The following is a 19522-nucleotide window of genomic DNA, read 5'->3' as shown; positions in this document are numbered from 1 at the left end:
GAAAGCAAACGGCTCTGCCCCATGCCACCACCTCCTCTCCCATGAGCACACACGGCTGTCTCCATATCAGGGCGGAGCCAGGGAAGACTGGAACGTGAGACCAGCCCCAGAGACTGAGAAAGAGAGGAGGGGCAGCCCAGCAAACTGCTACAGGCAGGGACAGAGCCCACAGCCCACAGTTCCATTTAACAGGGTGTGTAACACCCACCACTCTTGCCTGAGGAGTCTGCCCCACCCCATGCTACCCACATGTCACCAGCCAACTTCACAAATGCAGTACCAGCACAGCATGTACTAAACCAGCCTTTATTTCTCTCTCAGTACAGCAGGGCTGAAGTTAAGACCATTCTGTGGCAGTGCCAACCCACTCAGTAGCCTGGGCCGTGGGAGCTGCTGACCAGTCCTCAGTAGCAGGCTGGGCACTCCAGTCCTCTGCAATCACAAATACAAGAACACTTAGTGCTCCCCAGCTCCTTCCACCCACAACACCACCTCCCACTCCTTCCCACAGACACCTCCCCAAACTGACCTGTGGGGAACTGCTGGATGGGCACAGACGGGACCTGCACCCCCTCAGACCAATCTGCAACCTCAGGCTGAGGAGGAGCAGTGAATTCAGGTGCTGGGGCAGTCCATTCAGTCTGGAATTCTTCCTTTGTAACTGCTTTCTCGGCAGCTGCCTGCTCCTCCTTTTCAATCTGCAATGGAAGATCCCAGCCTGAGTCTCCCAGGAACACACCCCAGAACACAACCCTTACTATCACATATCAGACAACAGGCACCAACTGGCAATACAATTAGCCAACCACCACAGTAGAGTGTGAAGTGTCATCATTATATTGGCAAATCCTGCCCTTAACAGCAGACACACGGGACATCCCAGAGAGACACACTCCCTGACACAAGGCTCCTACCTCCTCAGGATCCCTGTAGAAGTACAAGTCAGGCATGACTTCCCACGGGTGCTCACGGGAGATGGTGCCACGCATGCGCAGGACCTCCCGAGCCAGCATCCACCACATCAGGCCCACTGAGTGGGCTCCCTGGAACAGAAGGAAGTAGGTAAGAGTTGCTGTAAAGCTAAACCTTTGCAGAATGAGCAAAATAACGTATTTGTGCCCCATCCAAGGCTCATGCTTGGTGAAAGACATTACTTGCCAATGCCAGACTTAAGTACTTGAACTTGAAAAAAGGGCAACTTTTCAAGTTCCCAGTGACATTTTCAGGTCTCTGCAGAAATCATGATGCCATTACAAGATGGCCTGAAGTAACTCTCCTGTTACTGAGTTTCATGTTGCTCACCTATGTGAATCTCATCCAAAAGACAAGGATGATATTCACCATATTCAAGAATGAAGAAATTGAAAACTTGACAAAATAAACAAAGCTTATGCACATCCTCACATGTGTCTTATACTAGTTTTTGTGACTGACATCTAGATAGAGATCAAAGATAGCTTCTCATCTTTCTAGACTTTACCTTTTAGGTGATTTCTGGCAAGGTAATGTTTTCAGAGCAGTTTCCTCATCAGTTCACTTTATCTTTCATTCATATTCATGATCTGTAGCAAGAATGACTATCAAACTCCACTCATTGGGCCACAAAGACCCTCATGGTGTCAGCGAAAAATCTTGCCAGGTTACTATAGCACACGACCTACACTTGAGAGTTCCTTGGCCAGAAACCAGCCTCAGCTCCAAGCTCCAACTGTGTGCAGTTAATTTTCTCCTCCCCACCCACCTGCAGGAGACATAAATTAGCTCATCCTCCGCGATACAAGTGAGATATCAGCCAACCCTCCCTTGCAGAAAGCATCCATCTTGGAAGCCCAGGGCAGGCACTGGAGGAAGCTGCCTGGAATGCCACAGGGAAGCGATACCTTGTTATTGCAGGGAATAGCGATATCCACGTAGCGCAGCGGGGAGTCGGTGTTGCACAGGGCAATGGTGGGGATGTTGACGTAGGATGCCTCTGTCAGCGGCTGGTGATCAGCCCGGGGGTCGGTAACCACCAGGAGCCGTGGCTCACGGAAAGCTGCTTGGATCTGGTTTGTGAAGGTGCCAGGGGTGAAACGCCCGGCAATAGGAGTAGCCCCAGTGGCAGCAGCAAACTTCAGAACCGCACGCTGCAAAAGGGACACGGCAAAGGTGAAACAGGAGAAGAGCATTTCAACCAAATCAGAGAAGTGCATTTCAGCCAGGTCACCCTGGCATTGTCAGTGAATGTGTACGAAATTTAACTGAACTGTATTTTTCCATTCCTGTGAAATCAGGGCTCACCACCTCAGAGGGAAACAAAATAAAAATGTTACTGAAAAGAGCTACACCATGAGTTTAAAAGACCCTATCCACCAGCAAAGCAGTAAGCTGGAATATAGAAAAAAGTCCTCTCTTCCCCTCAAGTGACTGGCAGTCTCTACTCCAAACTCTCATAATCAAATCATGGGAAATTAAACAAAAAGCTTATGAAAAAAACAAAGCACATTTTCTTCCATTATTTCTACATCTTTTCATTATCCAGGAACTTCAAGGAACTACACAAAAGCTCAGTAATAAATACACACAAATTGTAGCTGTGTCCATTGAAATTGCAGTTGGCAGCTCTTATTCAATTTCAACAGCTTCCAGCTTCTCAGACATGTGGCAGGGCCTACTATCAAACTCCAATCCTAGAGGGAGCCCCTCTCCTGGCGTTAGCGAAAACCCTGCCATCCTTTGCTGTCGCACACTTCCGACACTTGAGAGCTCATTGGCCAGAAACTGACCTCAGCATCAAGCTTTAACAGTGTGCATATCAAGCCCATGGGAAACCAAGCCTTCTCTTCAAAAACCTACCCCCTGAATCTCCCTAAACATTTGTGGCCCCACCTGCAGTTACCTAAACAAACTAACCTCACAAATTCCAGTGACTAATTAAAGGTTATCACCTTCTATAACAGAATCTTTTTGCTAAAAATTTAGAGTCAAAATTACAAATATACCAGTTACTATACCTTGCTCAATTGCAAGAAAATTTCTTCGACAGCTTTCGTATCAGATGCTTACTGTTCCCAGAAAATCAGTGCTAATTTTACACAGTAGCTCTGGGAGGAAGAGATCACCAGGGGACTGACCACTTATATGACAGAAATCCAAGAGGAAGAGGATAAGGAAGAAAAACAAGCTATCAAACACCCTGAAATGGGGAGTGGGTTTCAATTCATCTGTTTTAAGCTGCCAAGTACAAAACAAAAACAGTGTTTACAGAAAGCATTCCTGTAGTTGAAACTGGTGAAACAGGCTGTTATCATCAAGTTGCTACTGGCAGGCAAGGGAATCCTGCTCCAAAGACTCCAGGCTTCCTGATGTCCATACCTGTCCAGTGTTCCTGGAAGAAATGACGCTCACATCAGCTGGATTCTCAATGGCAACAATGGCACGAGCTGCCAGGAGCAGCTTTTCCCAAGTCCTCTTCAGATTGATGATGTAAATACCTGTTGGCAACAAAAGGCTTTAGAGCAACCAGCAAATACAAGATCATCTAACAGGATAGCGCTCCTCTGCCATTAAACCTGTCACATGGTTGACATGGCTGTGGCTACTCCAAAATTCACAGAATCATCAAGGTTGGGAGAGACGTCCAAGATCATCCCATCCAACTGTTCACCCAGCACTGCCGCTGTAACCACTAAGCCTTAACACCAAGCATCATGTCCAGGTCCCCCTTAAAGGCAACTGGGCAACCTATTCCACTATCCGAACACCCAAGCAGTGAATTTTTTTTTTCTACAATTTAATCTGAATTTTCCTTGTCTCATCTTAAGGCCATTTCCTTGGACCTTAAGCTGGCAGGCAGAAGAGGGTGGCCCCTCCTTTAAGGTAGCTGTAGAGAGCAGTGAGATCCCCTCTGAGCCCCTTCTTCCCAAGACTAAACAAATACAGCTCCTTCAGTAATTTTTCATGATATTTTCTAGACCTTTCAAAAACTTTGCTGCCCTTCTCTGTACATGCTCCAGCACCTCAATGTCCTTTATTAAATTATGACATCCTGGTCTCATTCTAGCTAGTGGAAAGCTACTCCAAAGAAAATTCACCCCATATGGTTTTAATGTCACACGCTTCCAGCATCTATTATCAAAAACCTAGGTCTGGTATGAGTTTTAATCTTTTAACACAGAGTAGCTTAGACTGAAGACCAATACAAACAAGGAGAAATAATTACTGACATTCTAAAACCATTTTATTAGTATAGCCAGGAACTAGCAAAATTACCCAAACCATCTGTGATTGGCTTACCAAATACCAAGATCGCCAAGAACTAGTACAATTGTTCCAAAATCAGTATTTTATTCTCCCTCTCTAAGTTAGGTCTGTTTGATATGCAAAGGCCATAGAAAAACCATCCTAGAGAGATCAAGCACTAGCACTTTCCTGCTTTTCCCAGCTGTGCCCACAAGATCTTGGCTGCCCAACCCGGGCCACACATCCCGCCTGTTTACCATCGCTCTTCCTTTTGTAGATGTACTGCTCCATCTGGAAGTCGAGGTTGGTACCTCCCAGGTGGGTCCCGGCAGCGAGGAATTTGAGGACATCCTCCTCCTTCATCTGCAGGACATCGAGGCCTCCGGACATTGTGGGGTTTCCCTTTGGAAGCAACGACAGGGAACCTGCGGGCACAGGGACCCGGCTCAGCCCGGCGGGGACGCGCCACGAGGTCCAGCCGCCCCGGCCGCCATCTTGGGCCGCCTCCCGCGCTACACCCGGCAGGCCTCGGCCTTCCGGGACCGCGGCCTGGCCAGGCCCGCCCCGGCCGCCGGCAGCGCGGCGGGATGCACAGTGCTCCCCGGTGTTATCACAGGGCGGAGAACGCGCCCCCCGCTGCCCCCGCGCCCCCCGCCCGGCAGCCCCGACTCACGCTGACAACGCCGTGTGGAGGCCCGGGCGGCGCGGAGCCGAAAGAGAACTTCCCCCCGCCTGACATCTATATATAGCCTCGCCAGCCAATGGGGCGCCTCGGGGGCGGGGCTTCTCTGCGGCGGGGGCGGGGCCGCGCTCCGGCGGCGCCTCCCCGGGATCCCCAGGCCGGGCGCGATCCGGGCTCCGCCCGCTCCTGCGGGCCCTTCCCGGCGCTGGTTCTGAACGAAATTCGTGGGAGTTGTGGGATTACGAATGCAGAGAAGGGGGAAAAAAACCTGATGAAGGGTCTGCAGTGTGAGTCCTATGAGGAGCGGCTGAGGCACCAGAGGTATTTAGCTCAGAGAAGAGGAGGCTCAGGACGGACTTTATCGCTCTCTACAATTCCCTGAAAGAGCGTGTGGCCAGGTGGGGGTCGGATTCCTCTCCTAAGCAACCAGACAGGACAAGAGGGCTTAGCCCCGTCTTACACCAGGGGAGGTTTAGGTTGGACATTAGGAGGGATTTCTTCCCAGAAGGAGTGATTGCATTGGAATGGGCTTCCCAGGGAGGTGGTGGAGTCACCGTCCCGAGAGGTGTTTAAGGACAGAGTGGATGTCGCACTCAGTGCCATGGTCTGGTTGACAGGGTGGTGTTGGGTCATGGCTTGGACTCCATGATCTCAGAGGTCTTTTCTCAGCCGAACTGATTCTGTGGCTCCGTCATTCAGGGGCCGCTTCAGAGCGTCCTGTGGCTGCTGCTCCAACATCAAGGCTGGTTTTGGGGGTTCCCAAGTGAAAAGGAAGCAAAGATTTATTTTAAACGTTTCACAATTCCATTTTCCTGCTGAAAGTGAAATATATCCTCTCAGGGGGCTGATAATTATTTGATTAATTACATCTAGCCTCTAAACTGCCTGCTGTGGTGGGAAAACTTGTAAGGAGCTGTAGCATCTTCCCTACTCTCACATTGCCCCTCCCTGCAAGGGCACTGCTCCGGCACCACGCGGGAGAGCTTGGGCAGCCACGGGTGTCCCTGTCCTTTGCAGAAATGACAGGAAAAACAGGTGAAATTGACACTGGACTTACACATCCTTGTTCTGCAGCAGACATTCTTGTGTTACTTGCCCCTTTTTTTGTGTGTGTTGCTGGGTTTGGGTTTTTTTGTTGTTTGCTTTTAAGAAACAACAGAAAGTGATGAGATTTAAGAATCTTCATCAACTTTCTTATATTCCTTGTACTATTCTGGAAGCAGATACAGGCCTGAGAATGGATTTTCTTGGGAAAAAAAAGAAATGTTACTTTGCTATGGTTGCTGTCGTCAAGATCTGGATACATTTCTGGACAGACTTCTGCCCTGTCCCCTCACTACTGCCAGTGCCTTGGTCATCTTCATACCTTTCTAACAACAGTGTTCCTTTAGTTTTCTCTCTTCTATTTTAACCTCATATAACCACATCAATGTGACTGGGCCTGGACTCTCCTGACAGCCCCTTTTTGATGTCTAAGCCCTGAGTTACTCTGGGGGAGCATTGTTTAAAGTAGGTTACAACATCATCTCATGTATGTTCTTTGTCTCCCGAGAAATGTTATGCTTATGTCATGCTTATCTTAATGTCATGCTTATGTTAATTACATGGTGTTAATTAGCAAGATTACCAGATCAGCTTTAGACTATTCTGTAAGAGAGTAATTCAAACATTTGTCACATGGTGGTGACAAAGTAGGTAAAATGAAACTCAGCAACAGATTAGTGAACTCTCAACAAGAGCATGAACTATTATTGCCTCAGAGATTATGGACATCTGTGGCACTTTGATAAGTGCATGGTGGGCAGTGAGAGCTGACCTGAGAGAGCTATGTACAGCCTAAGGAGACAGGAGCAGTGTGAATATTAGCCTGGGAAGGCAGAGGAGAGATGATGATGATGTCACCGTGGTGAGTGCAGTGGATGTAGTCTGGATTTAGCTTTTCTGTACACAACTGAATTCAAACAGTATTAAAAGTGTATTTGAACATAATAATTGGAAATTAAGTAATGAATATTGCAGTAAATACACTGTTATCAAAAGAATGCCACTGGTAAGAATTATAGAATCATCTGGCATCTCCAATACTTAGTTCTTCTTGTTACATTTGGCCCTTTGTGGTAGACCATGAGGCCCACAGCCCATGAGAGGGCTTGGAAAAGTCATGATAAAGCTTGACAGTAAAGTGTTTCAAATTATTTCCTTAACTAACCTAAAAGCTTGTCTTCATTTTATATCTGTGTGCTAACACAGTTTGAAATAAATCTGTTACTACTGGACATGTGCCTCAGGTGAAAGTCTGTCTTATCGTCGATCTTATCACCAAGGTTTCTCTGGTCTAAAGTTCACTCTGAACTCTGTTACACAACTACATGCAGAGCCTCGGGCAGTCTCTGGGAACAGCCTTGCTCTGCAGCAAGCAAAGCCAGGGAAAGGGGCTGTGAGCCACTGGTCCTCCTGCAGTGCCGAGGAGACTCGGGGCCTGCAGAAAGCATCACAGAGCTACCACCTAGCCTTGGGATGCTGCATTGAGGACCTCGAGCAGGTGCCTGGGGTGGTCACAAAGCCCCAGAAAAAGCATCTCCCAGAGAGCCAGCCCAGGCTGCAGCAGAGAGCAGCAGCCCTTGCCAGAAGCCTCTGATCAGAGGGCTGTACCAGGACGCCCCTGTGCGGGGAGAGAGGGCTCCTCACAGTGCTGCAGAGGAGGTGTCCTGTGCTGCCAGAACAGCTCCTGAATATGAAGGGCTTGGGTTGTGTGTCTGGGGAAGACCTTTCAGGTAGTATCTTCTCCACCAAACACGACAGCGGGTGTCACCCAAGAGATGGTGTGGCACCCTTGCAGAAGGCAAAGAATGATGAAGATCAACCCACCTTCAGTGAAACTTCACTAATGTTACTGTGCTTCCCTGTAAATTCCATTTCGGCTTGTGTTTCAAATGTTTGTTATTATTTCATACGTGTTTTGGGAAAACATACTTTGGCAAATCTCTTCCTTCTTATTTCTAGTTCTACAAAGTTAGAATTGCCTAACACGTGTCACAAAACTTGCAGAAATATAATTTTAACCTCTTGCTGGGATTTTTATTAAAACTCCTTAATGCATTATGATAAAAACTCCTAAAGCATTTTACGTTGATAAAATCACAAATTAAGAAACTGCAATGAGGAAAATCAGCTTGCTATTTTGAAATAAGCACCAAAGCCAGAAGGGATAAGTATATTCAAGAAACCCACATGGAGCTCACAAAAGCACGCATATATATGTGTCTGTGTGGGATGAGGAATCTCTTCTGCTCAATTCTGGCGTCAGTGCTTGTGTGGCACAAAACTCATTAAGAACTGAAAAAGCACGCAAAATGTTTTCCCATTGTTAATGAGGAAGGGAGACCTGTAATTCAGTGTTTTGTTACAGCCACAGTGCCTTTAGATTTTCAATCTTCCCCACCTGCCACCCAGAAGGGCTAGGGAGCTTGTCTGCTATCTCTTCTCACAGCTGGGGCAGCTATCAGCAGCATGGACAGCAACACCCACTACACAAGAGATGATTCTTCAAGGCAGCAGGAGAGCTCTGGGGAGCCCTGTGTGCAGGAGCAGGCACTATCCCAGGCCTAACTTGCTATCAGGAACCTGCACGAGCAATTCAGGTTCAGCTGCCACAAGGCTGCACCTCAGCACTGTCTGGTAGGTCTGTTATACACAGATAACCCTCCATGAAAATTCCTCCATGTGAGAATGTATCATCTAAGCAAAAAAAGAGAAGAGGCTTGGGATCTTCACATCTGGAAGATGCACATCTCAGCATCAACAACATTTTGCTTAGCACAACCTGCTTGCTACCAAATCCCAGGACCATACTGCGACAGCAAGAGATCCCAGCAATCCAGCATCCCCTTGCATTATACCTTGCAGGAGACAATTGTGTCCCAGTTACAATTTCTGGTCCCCTGCTGAGATCAGATTGCCTGAGTAGCAAAAACCTGATCAGCAGGAGACTGAAAACAGAGAGCTTAAAACTTCATTGACCTGAAGGCAGGTATTTAACCAACTAGTACAGGATTCAACAGCCATCTGTCCTTACACACAGCAGGCAGGCAGAGGAAGCTGTGTAAAACACAATATTCCCCAGTGCTATGTGTTTTTTCCTTTTAAGCAAAGTTGATTTAGGTTGTACACAACCTGTGCATATTATACACCATCAAAAAAGAGAATATTCCGTCCCTTTTATGGGCTCTGAACACATGTAACCGTCCTGTCTTCTTCGGAAACTCCTTTTGCCTTCTTAAGCCTTTATTCCATCCAATCCCTTGTGCATTTCATCGGTTTGGGGCTTGTTTGTTTGGGTTTTTTTAAAGAAACGCTGAAGAGATTACATCCTTCATTTTAGCAACCAGTTTTTAATAGAAACGTATAATACACCTTTTCAAATAAATATTTTATATAGACACATAAGCACTCACAAAGCTCAAAGCTATGCAATGTTCAAAAGCTCCAGTTCTGTTTAAGACACTGAGAGAAAAAAAAAAAACACCCAAACAAATCATCACACAGGAAGAGTGGAAACATAAAGTTTCTAAAGCATGAATAATCAGACTATTTCTCTTGTCTCCTTACAATTCACTTACATACTGCCTGCCTCAACATGCCAGCCAACTGTGTTCTTAGCCACAGCTGCAGGGATAAGCAACAACAGTGCACAATCACTAAAAGAGCATTGACAGCAACAGAGGTCAATCCAAGAGGGATCCAACTGTGATCTCAAAGCGCACAGAGGGAGCACACCAATGCCTCTGGAATCCAAGCAAAGATGGCTTTGGAAATGATTATCTGGCAAGATTGTTTGTGTTGAATTGCTGGCATGATGCAGGTAGGTGATTAAGCAACTCTGTCCAGATCTTTTATTTGATTTAGTTCACCTTTAGGCTGAATGGTGACAATTTGTTGTTAAGTAGAAGCATTAAACCTCAAGGGGAATATATCTAAACTTCAAGTTCATGCACTTGATTGTCTTGACTTGCTCTAGCTATCAAGGAGTAACTTCAATAAATCGCTTCAGAAACAGAATGTTTTTGAAGAGGGGAAAAGGGTGAAGGACAGTAAAGATCAGAGCTAAGAAACAGTCTTATGCCTGACCATGTGATAAAGCTTTCAGAACAGGGTGAGGCAGAACTTCAGGCTTTCCCTTCTCCCATATATGACACCTGACAAAATAAATAACAAAGAGAAACATGGAACAAGCTTGCACCACAGAATTCATTCTTCACAAGTCACCAGTAGATAAGCTTTTGGATTTGCAGCACTAATGGTAGATGAAACACAGTGCAGTTTAGATTCTCTCTTTCTTAAACTCAGAGGAGCCCAGGTTAATCCACAAGCCAAAAGCCATGCAGTTTTTCACTCCAATAACAAAGGACCAAAGCCAAATGGAAAAACTTTCCCAAAGAAAAAGCTTTAGGCTTAATTCCAGATTTCAAACAAACAAACAAACAACTCCACAGTAGACCTTAAAACATTAGCACATAGGAATAAATTCTCTACTTATTCCTTTGTTACTTGACCAGGTAGGAGTACATGGACATAAAAGCTACCAAAGTGTTCCTGAAATTCAGGTTTCAGTGAGGACCTTACTGAAGTCCAGATTACCTCACATTCTTTGCTTGCCTGCCTCATTTTAAGAGTTTAAGTTTCTGTCTGTACAAGTTGCACATTGCTTTGCCACCATTAAATCCAGAACAAAGTATGTGTGAAGCACCTTGCAGGTGTCCACACACACTGCCCTTGGCTACCACAGCCCAGGATGATCAACAGATCCAACTCACATGCCAGATTTATAAAGCCCCAAATAAACTCAGGATCCCAGCACAACATTGGTTTGATTCCATACATAGGGGAATAAAGAACAAATGAGGTAACTCATCTAATTGCCACCTTATTCTGCCAGGTCAGCAATCCTAGACTTGGTTCTCCAGCTCTGTGCCAATAGTGCTCAGGATAGCAAACAAGCAGGATGTGCAGTTACCATGGTTTCATGCACTCTCAAGTTCTGCTCTCTAAGGGCAGAAGGAACAGCAAAAGAAAGGAACAGGTGTTCAGGTTTAGGACTTAGCAAATAATGTGCCACATGCCTAACTTGATGCAGGGCTCTATTGCTAGCATGTAGACATGTTCACACAGAACCCTCCACCACCATTCTTGGGGACTCCTGCACTGCAGAGCACCAGCCTCCCCCTCACAGATGGGCTGAGTCTGAAAACAAGCAGCACTTTCCAAGCCTCCAGCCTGTCCTCTTACATTTCATTCAACTTTTACATCAGTCATCAAGCCTTCCTGGAGTTGAAATCTGGTAAAGAGCACCTTTAACAACCCAAATCTCCTCTGCTCTTGTGCTCAGGAAGTTGCCTGGGCAGGCAGTGATTGTCCAAAATACACACTAAAATTTATGATCAACAGGTAGGTAGCACTGGTTGTTCACACAGCTACAGCGTCCTATCTTCGTATTTAGAGACAGGTGCTCTGGTTCTAAAGTGAATTGCAATATCCCTAAATATTTAAGAAAATAAAAGCCAAAGTTAAGTTTTCTGCAAGGCACACTACAGAACAGGATGCACACTTCCATGCCAGCTTCATGGCTATGCTAACAGAGCTGCAAGGGACCAAACCCATCACAGAGGCACAAGTGAAAAGGGGAGCAGGCTGTACCTGGTACACACTGTGGGGTCTGATTAACACAGTAGGAAAGAGTAAGAAGGCACAGAGGATGAAAAGTGTATTTAAACTCAGGCATACTCAAACATGACTACCTGATAAGAGAAAAGAATCAGCCAGGAAAATGTGAAGTCTGTGTAGAGCCCTAAGGGAATTAAAGGTCACTACCAAGCACCCATAGGGCTCAAACTTCAGAGAAAGCTTACAGAAATAGCAAGCTTTTCTTTCCAAATCAAAACATACTCCACATGCAATCAGCGATGCTTTAGGGGAAATCTGAAGTGCCAGTATCTGTATCTGTTTCCATTATACATTTATGCATTATGAGCCATGGCCCTAAAAGCTACATCTAAGGACCAGTTCACACTGAGTGTTGATCAGGGATTAACAAATAAGGAATAGGAAGCAAGTAAGTCTCTATGACCACTGCATAAAAAACCCCAACAAAACCCACTTGAGTGCTCCTTCTATAGTTAGACCAGCAGCATTTTTTTTTTTTTTTTTCTTCAGAGAACAAGTAGAACTTTGGTAGCAATCAATTCTAAAGTGCCTTATGCTTCTTAATTCCTGTGCAAACTCTGCTGTAGAGGAAGAAGGACATCTCAAGAGTGTTAAGATGCTCTATCACATAATAACATGTAACACAGCAAGGCAGTTCCAGTTACGTTCTCTGCTATCACTCACAGTCCAAAAGTGGTGGCAGAGACCAAGTTTGTAGCTTTTCCTCTGCACTTCATTTCTCTTCCACCCGCTCCTGCAATATAAGCATTACGAGACGCATCCAGTTTCCCACCAGGGCCTAGTGTTCTCCTATGAGAATAAAGCATATGAGGAAGGAGGATCTACATCAGATGGTGGTCACTGTGGCCTTTCTGACCACAACAGCAAGAAACAGGCTGGCAGTTTCTGCCATCACCATTTTCTCCTCAAACACTTGTGCTTTAATACTATCCCATTGCATAAAGGTGGTGAGGACAGAGTTATTTTCAAAAGGGGCTTCTCAGCATAGTAACCAGGCTGTGAAAACCCTGCCATTTCCCATGGCACTCTGCTAGTGCAGTCCATCTGGAATGCATTGATCGAACAATGCCAAGATCCAATCCTTCCTTTCCTCTACTTCCCAAAAGGCCTAATCCCCTGTCTCAGAAGAGCTTTCTTCCTCCTGGCTGAGGAAGGCTTATTCCTCTGTGGAACTGGGAACTTCTCAGTGCCAGTTGATCACAGCAAGCGGGAGAAGGAGTGAAGTTGGTCCTTTCTCATGCAGCTCATTCAGGACTTCAAGCCCATTTTTTCCATCATCTGTTCATACACAGTCCATGCCATTGCTGCCATCAGGGTGCGCCTGAGGACTCGGGGCACACCGCCTCGGAAAAAGCCAACCAGCCCGAAATCCTGTAACAGGAAATAAACAGCAATTCATCCCAGTCTGCCTAGAGGGTTTTAATTTCTCATCATTTATTGCACAGAACAGCACAAGATGTATTTCAGCTCAGACCCAGATCAGTCTCTGAAAGACCAGGGCTGAAACAGCATTTAGTGTTTAGGAAGAACCTGTAGCACTGTACTACTGCAGGGCTAACCAGGAAAGCAAGAAGAGCAGTGAGTGGAAAAAGGAAGGCCAGGATGGAGACAACAGATGGGGAAAGCCACACTCAAGTCCAACAAAGAGAAGGCAAGGGTGTAATCATTTCAAGACAGTACAGGAAAATGACTAGTCTTTGTTTTAAAGCTTCATCTTTACAAAAGCTTCTTAGCTATTCTGTAAAAACATGACATTTCTAAGTACTGAAGTAAAAAAAAAAAAAAAATTAAATTTTTAAAATTAAAAAAAGATAATTTTGAGAAAAAAAGGTACATAAAAATGCATGGACAAATAAACAGATTACTGCTTAGGAACGGAGTTCAATATGGAAAACAAAGAATCTGCCAAGATCTGCCCTTCTGACAGCAGGAAGGGAATGGTGGGCTTTGACTACTTCTCCATCCCATTCTTGGGATAGACCTGAGCCTTAATTTACCTTCTGATGTCTAAAGAGCAAAGAATTATTTTGTAGATGGTTTGTATCTGAAACCAGCATTTTGCACTGCACACTATAGTCTTGGTCTACCACACCATGATCCCCTTCATCATCTTGAAAATGCCAACACTGAATTGTCCAACTGCAAGAGCAGATGAAGTATTGACACTTGTTCACCTCCTTTAAAAGGCAACAACTTCCCCACCACAGCTGTGCTCTGAGGAAGGGGATCAGAATTGAGGATGTGGTTGTGCATATCAGAAGGGATTCACCTCACCTTGTAGATAAAGGCAATGGCCTGGCTTGTCCTGTGGTACTTTTGGGGTGACAGCTGCATGTGTGTCTTGATGACATCAGCAGGTTGTGTTGCCAGAGAGGCCAAGATTCCCGCAAAGATCCCACAGCCAAAATTCAGCAAGGGCATGAGCACTGGATCCAGCTGGTCTACAACAGAGCAAAAGGAACACACTCAGATACCATTTAGGCCAGGAACACTCATGCTGCGTGACAAAGTGAAAGTTATTGAATTATTAAATCAACATCAGAGCCTAGAGAAGTTAAAATGCATGCAGCTAGAGAAACCTTTCAAGGGGAAAAGTGGCTACTAGTCAAAAGTTAGTACTCTTGAAAAGCCTCACTTGGGGCAACTTGCTGGGCAATTAAATTTGACAGAAAATCAGAAAAGAAAACATTGTACAAATGTTGCCCCAGTGAGTTCTAATATCAGAGAAGCCCAAGTTTTGTGGAAACTGAGCAGTATGCATGACAAGCAGAAGCAGCAAGCAGTGCTTAAGACAACTGCTCACTAACCAACTTACACATCAGTCTTCATGAATCAATTAATTTAGGGCCAGTCTCCATTTCTGCACTGACCTCAGCTGTAAGCCTACAGTTCTCCACAGATAAATGTGAGTGCGTGACCCAAAGCCCTACAGGAGACTAATTTAACTTCTGAGGTGGAAAGCAACAAGCAGAGCATGCAGGCTGTCAGCTGCAGGGCAAGATGTGAGAAGAGACACATATTCCACTCCAGCCTCCAACGTTCAGCCTCACCCTGAGGTGTGAGGTTTTTGGTCTGTGTGTAGAACATCAGGTAGATGCCAGAGAAGGGCGCATCCCGCAGCACCGTTGCCGTGAGCCCACTGAACATGCCACGAACCCCTTCAGTCTGATAGATACTCTTCAGGGCTCCATACACACTCCCATAGCCAAATCTTCCACTCTGCAAGAGCAGACAAAGGTCAGTCATACACATGCCAGCCACAGGTTGAGGAGCCCTATACACACCCTGAGAATATAATATCCAAACAAATGGTAGTGTCAACTTAATGTGATTCCCAAGATGGCAATACAGAGGACAATCCAAGGCAAAAACTGGGTTTCACCTACCCTCAGCCTTTAAAAGAATCCTTCAGGAAGGCAACATATGAAAGATGCTACACAAACATCATATACAACTGAAACTTATAAACCTTAGAGTGAATTCTATTTCATCTTCTTGCCTAAATACCATTTCCTGCACAATGTGTGAACTGAGATGAAATCAGGACTACGTTCCTGGCTGTACCCAAGTGGCAGCAACCTTCTCCAGGCAGAAGGATTTATTTTGCATCACAAGGAAGGTGTATGCCACCATTAACAGGGGACTAATTGGAAAGTCATACCTCATATCGGGTCTTCACTACAGTCACTGGCAACATGCAAATCCCAGAAACTGCACGAGCAGTGGCACCCAGAAAGACAGACTCCAGGGCTGTGGGCGAACGGTCCACAAAAACCTTTTGCTTCATCATGTACAAAGTACTGAAGTAAATCCCAACCCCAGGAATACATCTTGCAAAGGACTTCAGGAGAAACAGAAGCAGATGAAGAAAGAAAAAGCTTACATAAGACAAAATATACTACAGAACATTTCTGAAACTGTTCAATTTGACAGGAAGCTTTGTAGAAGACAAAAATATCACTAAAATTAACATGCCCAGGAAAGAAGTTAAGGTAGAAATAATCTGTGGCACTGACAGAAAAATGATTCAAATAATGCCATGATTTAATGCATTCCTCAATGGCAGTTTTCTAGGAACAAGACATTCTAAACCAAAATGAAGTTCCTTCAGTTGTCATGCCACATTTGCAAAAGCATTCAAGTATTCAGCTGCTCAGGACTGCCACAACCAAATCAGTGAACAACATCAACTCCTCAAAATAGGATTTAATCTAAATCATGTGATTTTACTAATAATTGTGCAAGAGCTGGCTACTTAAATTCAGGCAGACATAATTAGCAATAAACAGTTTAAAAATCAAAGTTGATTTATGTACATATTTTTACTAGTCAGAGTTAAACCAGCCACTTACTGGAGAGACACCTTTCCAGAGCCCCAGAATACTCTCAGTACGAACAACCCTAAAGAGCAGCGTTACCATCCCAGCACGACCAGACCTGAAAGAAAGACAAGACAGGAACTGAAGAAATTACCTGCTCCTGCTCCTTGGCAGATGTACTCCACACCCACCCTTTTCACTCATATCTCTGTGCATTAACTCAGCACCTCCAAGGTGCTCATCCTTATCAGTCTGCTATTGTTGGTCACACCTTCCAGGGCCTCTCCATCACCTTCTGTATCTCACAGCTTGTAACCCATTAGCATTTTTAGTTGCTCATTCCCTTTGTAAGCAGCAGCAGACTGTAGGTTGACTAGACCAAGCTGCACACATGAAAAATTCTCTGACAACCATCCAGAATTTTTTTCAGGCAGAGGTTGGTAGCCACTCCAGCAACACCAGTCTCTCAGATGAGAACAAATGTTGAGGTTACAAGTTATTCCAGTAGCATTCACAACCACAAACATTTTAGCTCTTCTGGAGCAAAATAACAATCCTTCTCCATAATATAAAAACATACCTCCTATTTTAGAAAGACTGATTTCCCAAATTACAACTCTGAACTCCAAGCCCCAGCCAGCAAATAAGGCAGAAGCCTATGGCAGAGCACCTCCAAACCCCCCCACGCTGACACATCCCCCTCCTCTCACCCATTCACAGCAGGCTGCAGAGTTTGCAGGCGGGTTTTCAGCAGGTCAAGGGGCTGGAAGAGGAGCGTGGAACAAGTGCCACTGATGGAGCCGCACACAAAGGCCTTTAGGACTGGATGCATCTGGAAGAGGAAAAACAGAACTTTAAATGGCTATTTAATTAAGAATGGTATAAAATGAAATATTTCAGCTGATGGGTCACGTGTTACAGGAAGGAAGGTGAGCTGAACCCAGATGCTAAGGACAGCTGCTTAGGGCACAGGAAGCTTTTCCAGACTTTTTGTGAGGCTGATCAGGTTTTATTTGTGGTTTTTGGTCCCTCTGCTTTTTCTGGGAGATTGTTCCAGAATCTCCTCGAAATTCGGTGGTTGGTAAGAGTTTTCTGAACATCAAATGTACTAGCAGCCATTTGGTTACCCTTTGCCATGACAAAGAAAATAGGTGTTTTCTTTCCCACCACCTACCTGTACCTTTGCCGCAATCCCACCCAGATCCACTGGCAGCACTTCTAACCCTTTGCTCCCCCCTGCACACCACGGTCCTGCCAGGGCCACGGGCGAGGATCGCTGCCCACAGGCAAACCTGGCCCAAACGCGCTCCAAGCCCTGCAGGGCCTGCTCAGCTGAGGCTGCCTTTCCTATCCACAGCGGCTGCCGCTGCCGGCACTTCTCGGGGAACAACAAGGCAGGAGGCACAAAGCCCACGGCAGGGTGAAGATTTTCTAGCATTTCAAGATTTTTTGTTTATTATTATTATTATAAACACATAACGGCGTTTGCTAATGGAGAACGAGTTTCTGCGCTCCTCGGTGCAGCAGAATCACGACAGATTAGAAAGCACGGACAGATTAGAAGCAGTGTGAGGCACACTCTAAGCCAGCAGTGCTCCCCCCAGTACGCCCGGACCCACCGTCACGGGGCTGCACTTGTCCCCCCGTCCCCCCGCTGCCCCAAGGCCGCGGAACACGACGCAGCAGCGCAAGGGGCGCGGAGGGCGCGGCGAGCCCCCCTCCCCTCCCACCGGGGCGCTGCTCCCGGCCTCTCCTCGGCACAGCGAGCGAGGAGGGCCCGGCCCGGCCCGGTCCGCTCCTACGCGGTCGTACCTCCGCCTCTCGGCCCGGCATCCCAACGCCGCCCGCAGCCCCAGAACTCGGCGGGCGGGGCGAGGCCCAGCCCCGGGCCAGCCCCGCTGCAGAGCGCCGCCCCGCCCGGCTCCCGTAACTCTTCGCCCGCCGAGGCAGACAGAGGCCGGGGCCGAGCCGCGGCCACCGCCCCCAGCCGGCTCCTCTCCAGCCTTCTCTGCCCCCGGATCGCGTGTTTGTCACGGCTTTTGGACATTCTACATAGAACCGTAGAACGTTAAGGGGATAAAATGGATCTTTGAAGTTCATCTAGGTCCAGCCCCTCTGCTACGGGGAGGGACAGCTACCGCTAGCCCGGATTGCTCAAGGCTCTATCCAGTGTGGCTTTAACCACTGCCAGGGGTGGAGCATCGACAGCTTCTATGGACAACCCGTTCCAGTGTCCCGCCACCCTCACAGAAAAAAAAAATCTTCCTAATATCTAACCTTAATTTCCTCTTTTCAGTTTATGCTCACTGCTCCCTGTCCTATCACTGCAGTTCCTGATGAAGAGTCACTCTCTTCACTTCCCTGTAGGCCCCCTCCAGGTATTGGAAGGCTGCTGTGGGATCTCCACACAACCTATTCTTCTTCAGGCTGAAAAGCCTCAATGCTTTCAGCCAGTCTTCATAGAGCAGGTGCTCCAGTCCCCTGATCAGCTTTGTGGCCTCATCTGGACTTTCTCCAACAGTTCCATGGCCTGAAGTTTGGCTCACCAGAATTGTACCCAGTTCCAGCAAGCATACTCTGTATTCCAGCCCTGAATGCTGTATCCAGCACTGCGCCTCAGCATGCTCCGTCAGACATGGGCCATGGGAAGGGTCAGTTCATAACTCACAGCTTTCATGTCTTCCCTCAGTTCACACCTCCCACTTCCCCACAAAGCCAGCTTCCTATGGATACCCTGTTGTTCAGAAACCTGAGATGCACACTGACACATCCTTACCTCTATCGCTAGTGTTTCCACTTGCTCATCCACATCCTGGGCCCAGAGCAGAGGAAGGCTGGCTTTCCAGAGCATTAAGGAAGTGAGGCACCAAAATTAAGTGTTTCAATACTAGACCTGTGCTAGCCCTGAGACAGTGACTTCACTGTGCCTGCAGAGCCAGACACTGCTTATCAACAACAAAACTGGAGGAGCTGGGCGGAGCAAGTTATGGCTTCTGCAAGCTGCTTTTCTAAGAATTGCCTTCTTGCTGTACCTTGGCCAAGTGAGGAATGACACGTCCAGAACGTCATGCTCCAGGTGTTCCTAGAAGGAAAACCCTGTGTGCAGCAGTAGCCATTATGCACAAACCATTTCCTCTCCTGTGCTCGCTTTGCCTCGTGGCAGCCCCTGAAGAAAGAGAGAACATACTAAGAAGATTTAACACACAGGCTAGCAAAAGTACTTCATTACATACTCCTCTTTGGCAAGCTCATCTCTTGTTAATCAGTTCCCTCCTTGGGTGCCTTTTATTTCATTAACTGACTTTGCCTGCTGACCCATGGAAAAGAGGCACAGCTCGTCCCCTTCCGTCCTGGTGCTTCTTTCCCTGCCTCATATCTTGCTCCACTGTGCACCAGCACAGGGGCAATGCGCATCATCACAGGCTGCATGGGAATCTCTGCTCCACTGCCTGGAGCTCCTCCTTCCCTTCCATCTTCACTGACTGTGGACTCTGCAGGGCATTTCTCTCACATATTCTCACTCTCTCACAGCTGCTGTTGCACAGAGGCACTACCAGTATCACCAATGGGCTCAGCTTCG

General features: G+C 46.6%; 2 protein-coding genes and 2 non-coding genes across 7 annotated transcripts; all 4 read right to left on the bottom strand.

Moving 5' to 3' along the window:
- Positions 1-290: 290 nt before the first annotated feature.
- On the bottom strand, positions 291-4965 carry RPSA (ribosomal protein SA). 2 transcript variants are annotated; one of them, XM_058833502.1, is made up of 7 exons: positions 4895-4965; positions 4479-4646; positions 3355-3473; positions 1881-2126; positions 915-1043; positions 530-698; positions 291-432 (listed from the first exon to the last, which is right to left on the bottom strand). In XM_058833502.1, the coding sequence occupies exons 2-7, from the start codon at positions 4609-4611 to the stop codon at positions 338-340; spliced, it is 891 nt and encodes a 296-aa protein (XP_058689485.1). In that variant the 5' UTR covers positions 4612-4646; positions 4895-4965; the 3' UTR covers positions 291-337. The 2 variants fall into 2 exon arrangements, with proteins under 2 accessions (XP_058689485.1, XP_058689484.1); XM_058833501.1 differs by having other exon boundaries at positions 291-698.
- On the bottom strand, positions 1561-1719 carry LOC131576801 (small nucleolar RNA SNORA62/SNORA6 family). The gene has a single exon (XR_009277079.1). It is a non-coding gene; the product is annotated as a small nucleolar RNA SNORA62/SNORA6 family (small nucleolar RNA).
- On the bottom strand, positions 2637-2794 carry LOC131576800 (small nucleolar RNA SNORA62/SNORA6 family). The gene has a single exon (XR_009277078.1). It is a non-coding gene; the product is annotated as a small nucleolar RNA SNORA62/SNORA6 family (small nucleolar RNA).
- Positions 4966-7967: 3002 nt separating the features above from the next.
- SLC25A38 (solute carrier family 25 member 38) lies at positions 7968-18874 on the bottom strand. 3 transcript variants are annotated; one of them, XM_058833497.1, is made up of 7 exons: positions 18719-18874; positions 16653-16774; positions 15976-16060; positions 15285-15464; positions 14674-14842; positions 13898-14064; positions 7968-12994 (listed from the first exon to the last, which is right to left on the bottom strand). In XM_058833497.1, the coding sequence occupies exons 1-7, from the start codon at positions 18791-18793 to the stop codon at positions 12872-12874; spliced, it is 921 nt and encodes a 306-aa protein (XP_058689480.1). In that variant the 5' UTR covers positions 18794-18874; the 3' UTR covers positions 7968-12871. The 3 variants fall into 3 exon arrangements, with proteins under 3 accessions (XP_058689480.1, XP_058689481.1, XP_058689483.1); XM_058833498.1 differs by lacking the exon at positions 18719-18874 and adding an exon at positions 17755-17924; XM_058833500.1 differs by lacking the exon at positions 18719-18874 and adding an exon at positions 17562-17659.
- Positions 18875-19522: the final 648 nt, after the last annotated feature.

The sequence above is a fragment of the Poecile atricapillus genome, chromosome 2 (genome assembly GCF_030490865.1).
Source record: "Poecile atricapillus isolate bPoeAtr1 chromosome 2, bPoeAtr1.hap1, whole genome shotgun sequence".
Lineage (NCBI taxonomy): Eukaryota > Metazoa > Chordata > Aves > Passeriformes > Paridae > Poecile > Poecile atricapillus.
Note: the sequence above shows the minus strand (reverse complement) of the source record. Positions and strands in the feature narration are given on the sequence as shown.